Source organism: Phalaenopsis equestris, unplaced genomic scaffold (assembly GCF_001263595.1).
Source record: "Phalaenopsis equestris unplaced genomic scaffold, ASM126359v1 Scaffold208044, whole genome shotgun sequence".
NCBI lineage: Eukaryota > Viridiplantae > Streptophyta > Magnoliopsida > Asparagales > Orchidaceae > Phalaenopsis > Phalaenopsis equestris.
In genome coordinates, this window is record NW_018227327.1 from 20,099 (window position 1) to 25,964 (window position 5,866).

A 5,866-nucleotide genomic window follows, 5' to 3' on the forward strand; every position below is an offset into this window, starting at 1 on the left:
AGTGATGAAAAACAGTACGATAGATAAATGCGGACTCCAACATGTTGAAAGTTGAGTTTCATCTAGTAGAAACATCAGTGCATAGTAACCTTGTAATTGCAGCTCCTAATTGTTTTGCCACTTCTACAAACTTATGTAATCTTGCAGGAGATTTTTTTAGATACTTAACTAATTATTTAATATTTTGGATGATTTCATGCACCTCCTTTAGACCGTCTTGGACCATAATATTGAGAATATGTGCACAACATCTTACATGGAAAAAAAGACCACGAAAGTGCAACTTCCCTCGTGATTCAAAATTCGCATTTAAGGAACTAGCTGCCACATCATTATTGCTCGCATTATCTAAAGTAATTGTAGAGATTTTTTCTTGAAGTTTCCACTCCAACAAACACTCACAAATAGCGTCACATATGTAAGTGCCCTTATGTGGAGGCTCTAATTCAATGAAATTGATAATAACCTTCTTTAACTTTCATGTTTCGTCGATATAATGAGCAGTCAAGCACATATATCCGATAGTCTGATTAGAGGTCCAACAATAGCAGTTAATGACACCATATGAATATTTTAAAAGCAAAATTTAAGCTTTTCTTTCTCATGCTCATAAACTTTCATGCAATCATTTTTTATGGTGTTTCTTGAAACACTTTGAAAGTTAGGATTCAACAGTTTCAACTGTATATTGAATCACGTATGTTCAACAATCATGAATGAATACTCATATACAATTATCATCTTTACAATCACCTCTCTTATGACTTGTTGATCATAATTTTTAGGATCATAGAAAGTAGGAAACTCTGAATCATTGTCAGCTTTGAAAGGAAAGAAGTTCAATATATTTTGTCTCTTATCTGATAAGTTAACTAATTATTGACTCTTTACTTTTATTTTAGCATATTCCTTAATGTGCCTAAGAAGTTGTGAGGTTGTGCCTGACTTGGGCTTAAAAATTTTTAGCCGACAGCAGATGCATTGAACAAATGATTTTTCAACCCCCTTGGAATTTGATTTAACATCAACAAAATATTCCCAAACAGATGATTTTCTCTTCCTGCCTTTCTTACATTCTATTTCAGTACTAGTGCTTCCAACAACCACTTCTACGGGTTGAGAACTATCATTTCCATCATGAATTGCAATTGACAATTGTTTACTACTTGATGCAGATTGAGAATGTTCAATATTTGACATTCTAAATAACTGCATACAAAAATATTATATCACATGAGATTACAATCATTTCATGCATGTATGTACGTAATTGTGCTTCAAAAGAAAAAGAAATTTAAATATATGCAAAGGTTTGCTTCTAAATAACATGTTTTCTAACAAAAAAAAACTTAAATTTGATATAATTGACTGAAAGCAGAAATAGGATGGAACCTCAAACCAACAAAGATAACGTTAAAACAAATTGTTATAAATCATGCACATTTATAGAGCTTGGTTTTAATAACTAAAAACTACGATCTGTCTACTTTAACATAATTAAAGTTAAAAAATAAAAAGGACAATTGAAGCAAGATAGCAAGCAAAGTGTACAAAAATACAAAACAAAATTTATAAGAAAAGCAGTTATTTTAAAATTTTAGTTAAATAAAAATTTTGTATTGATGATTTATGTTGCAAGGCTTTAGAAAAACGTCAAATAGAATTGAATATTATTCCAGTTGTGAAGGCTCTCTAAGCTAGTGCAAAAGATATAGCACGTGAGCAAAGAATTATCTCTTGCTGAAAAGTAATAATGTAAATAAATGTTAGTATCTAGTATTGAGAATAAATAAAATAAACGAGAAAGTAGAAAATGGTATAATTAATGAAAGGATTATCATAAGTGTTTGCATTTTTTTGAGCAAATCGAAGCCAACTAGAGGCACAAATCAATGCATTAACGGTTTTAGTGGATAAGCTACTTCTGTAATCATCTAATACTCTACCACCAGCACTAAAAGCAGATTATGAGGCCTTGATGTTGCATGCATTTCCACCTTAAGCTCGAATTGAAATATAACCTCATAGAAGCTGTTTTGGATCCAATAAGGGAAGAAATTTCTGTACTTTGATTATTTGTTATTCAAAACCAAATTCTCTAAGTTGGTATTAAAAGGATAATGCTTGTCAAGTTATTAAGAAATACACTCTAAGGTTTTCTTTCTTAAGATATTTGATTTAAAATATACTTTATGAAATCGTACCATTAAAGCAATGTGATGTAATAAATGATAGCCCATATATGTAGGATAAATATGCTACCTCCTTTAGAAAAAATAGATGTTTGTTTCAAAACGCTAATAAATTAATTTGAAACTTATGAACAGTTCGTTATTGCTGAGAAGAACGATTCAGTCCCCCCAATAGATCTACAAAATAGATAGTGAAACTTAGAACGATTCAGTCCCCCCAATGGATCTACAATATATGAAAGAAGCAGAAACAATATTTCAAATGTTTAGCAGTTAAGAAGAAATAAACCTAAAAAATACTCAGAGATGAAGCCTAGGTTTCACTCAAAAAACCTAGGTTTCACTCAAAGAAATAAACATATAGTCAATATGAAGACAAACAGATCTACATTTAAGCTACGTTTCACTCAAAAAAGAAGAAAAAAACCTAAAAAAAATTATGAAAATTTAACCTAAGAGGCAAGCATGAAGATAAACTTGAAATGTTAAAGAAAATATACTAAAAATTGACGTCTCGATGGCCTTACAAGCAACCAAGCAAGAATATCGAGCACTGAAGCAAGAATACAGAGTAATTGATCCAACGCCTACTTTATGGGAGAACGAATACAAACATTCAACCCTAAGCTCTCGATGACAAAGCTTTTTGCGGTTTTGAGGCGAAGAGAAAGAGCCGGCCGAAAGTTTTTCGAGAGAGGGGAGATGCCGAAAGGATGCCCAAGAATCGAACAGCCGAACAGTAATGAGGGTTAGGGTGGATTGCGGTTTGTATATATTAATATATATAAATAATATTTTATATTAATTATAAAACTTATATTATATAAGTATATAACTATATAATATTTATATTACTAATACAGTTTATTAACATATTATCATTATTATTTTATTATATATTATAATTTATAGAGTTTAGTTTTTTAAAATTTGATAAATTTTTAATATTTATAATATAATTATTTTTAAATTTCATAATATTTTTTAATTATTTATATTTCGAACAAAAATGAATCGAACATGAACGAAAGGGTCATTGTTCGTGTTTGTATTTCGAACAAAGATGAATCCAACACGAAAGAACGAAATATTAGTTTGTTTAACAATTCCAAAAAAATAAAATTTATTTGTATCTCACGAACCGAACACGATCACGAATCCAACACGAGCGTCCCCCAGCTTTTTTGACAGCCCTTCGGAGTACGGATGTAATATTTCTTCGGTTTGTCCCTCCCCTCTCCCGGTTTCGCCCAAAACCATCGCCATCGTGACCGAGCCGTCGCAATACAGTCGAGATTGGAGCTAGGTGGGAACGCAACTACGGGATTAAGGCGTTCAGAATCCACTGAAACTCCCATTTTTCACCTCCTTCCTTTCCGCTACTATAAGGTGGGCCTGTTCGGGCCATTTTTCGCTTCGCTCTTCCCGAATTTACTAAAACCGCCGAACAGCAGAATTTAGTAAATCCGGGATTGACCGCCGAAATCCTTGAAACCCTTATTTATTAAATCCGCGGCTTTATGTTGTATAAACTGACAATCTGGCAAGATTTTGTCTAAATCCAGTTTAAATCCTGGTCTAAATCCATTGCCAGACAGCTCCTTAGACTTTTCTTTCTTCTTCAATAATAGCTTTTCTAGCTTCTGCTTTTGATATTTTAATCTAACTAATATAGAGTTTCTCAGTTTCAATTGAAGAACTTATATGCGAAATGTGTTGCTAATAGTTTGAAATTCTTTGACTTGCAGCTCTTTAGAATTTTGGAACCCTGCTTGAAGATTTTGAAAGGAAACCTTATGAAAAAATACCTTTTTAATCACACATTATGTGTACTTTATGATAAGTTGCTAGCAAATTTAAAAAAATATTTTTTTGCCTTTGCCTGAGTTAGATTTTCTTATAGATATAGATTAAGGTCAAGTTTGAAAAGATTGAAGCCTGGATAGCTTAAGCCTAATTTATTAAATTAAGAATACCTGTTGATTAGCTTAATTAAGACATTTAACACTGTAATCAAGTACTAATTCTCATATGCAATTGGTTTTTTAAGGTGATTAGATAGATGAGTCTAGATTGATAGTTTTGCGTATTTCTTCTGCCATGTTTATTGAGTTAAAATGATTGCTTAAACTATTATATTAAGTATAAGTATAAATGTAGAGAATTACCCATAATTCTACAGTTGTAGGTGGGATTTGGAGGACTAATGACCTAACTGAATCAATTTAAGTTAGCAGTGGAAAATTGACTTTATATGGTAAAATTATATAAGATTATTGATGTTAGAATAATATCTCGACATTGATCCCGTTAATTTCGTGGGTAACTTTATTTCTAATTAAGCTGGACCTTAGCTGTCTTTATGATGGTTAAATATTAAAAATCATGTAAGGTCCTGATCCGTGGAGAGTTCATTTGTACTTTCCATATTTAAACTGTTTCTTTATTCTTTGTTGGTTCACTTTTTATAAAGACTGATACTAAGCTTATTTAGCCATCAAATTGAGTTTCTTTTCTTCATTCAAAAAGGTGATTTATCATTAATAGGTTTCGTTTTGATTCCACGGACATGACGAGTCGAATGTGGAAGATGTATTCAAATTATCTCTATTATAAGGGTGAGAAGACGGTGCTGTGGGACATGATTGAACCCTATAGACGTCCAAAGTCTTTTACCCCTCTTGTTATCATCTATGTTGCTGCATTCTATACTGGTGTTATTGGTTCAGCGATAATGGAACAGCTCTATAAGGTACTTGTTCTTTCTAATGTTCTCACTGCTATTTCTCTGAATTTATGATTATCATTGCTGCCAGTCCATCTGTATCGTTTGTTTGCTTTTTTTTTTTTTTTTGCTTGTATTATTTGTTTCAACTGCTTGGATATGAAAAGAAGAATGATCCTCCAGATGTTGTTGCATAGAGGATAGAGCATATGGAAGCTAGCTGGGAGCATTTAAAAGCTTTCATAACTAAAAGAGAGATTTTACAACCTTCTTACCGATAGAAGAGAAATTTGAGGTTTTATTTCTTTCTTAACACTTATAATGATGCCTCGGTGTTACATGGCTTATACATGATTATTAAGCTTAGGTCTGCTTTTAGGAATGATATGTGACAGAACCTAAAATCAACTTTTTTTTCATTTCTCCCATCCTTCTCACTATCATACTCTATCAAATTTTCAGTAATTATCAGAGTTTTCTTATATAAAATTAGGTAAAAAATAAGGCATAAAATATGCAAAAAGAAAATAAAAGAAGAAAGATGGTGCTAGGTCTTTCACGAAGCATTGCTTGATTTTTTTTTAAGTATATTCATACTTCTTTTGACCTTTGTTGTGCTCCACCACCAAAATGGAGGGTGTGAGATGAAATCGGCAGGTGACAAATTAGAACATATAAGAATCAAGTTCAAGTTGCTTCCATCGCAATTAAAAAGGCCAATCCTTCTTAATTAAGTAAAGCCAATCAAAAAACAAATTACAAATGCAATATCTTGCAAATTGACATTGATTCATTTCAATTGTTGTAAATTCATTGAAACGAGGCTTGCGAATGTGAGGTTGTGCTTGAGATTCGTGGCACTCATTTAGAAGTGCACGAATAATAAGTTTTGGCGAAATACAAATATATGTAATTAAATAAAATTATTTAAAATTAATATATATATAGA

General features: G+C 31.6%; 1 protein-coding gene across 1 annotated transcript in view; it reads left to right on the forward strand.

Annotated features, from left to right (window-relative positions):
• The first annotated feature begins 3,363 nt into the window (after positions 1–3,363).
• LOC110036535 (uncharacterized protein At4g29660) overlaps positions 3,364–5,866 on the forward strand; it is a 12,472-nt gene continuing 9,969 nt past the window's right edge. The window contains exons 1-2 of the mRNA XM_020741009.1: positions 3,364–3,581; positions 4,740–4,944. Coding sequence (XP_020596668.1) covers positions 4,762–4,944 — 183 coding nt within the window. The 5' untranslated portion in view covers positions 3,364–3,581; positions 4,740–4,761. The remainder of the gene's footprint in view (positions 3,582–4,739; positions 4,945–5,866) is intronic.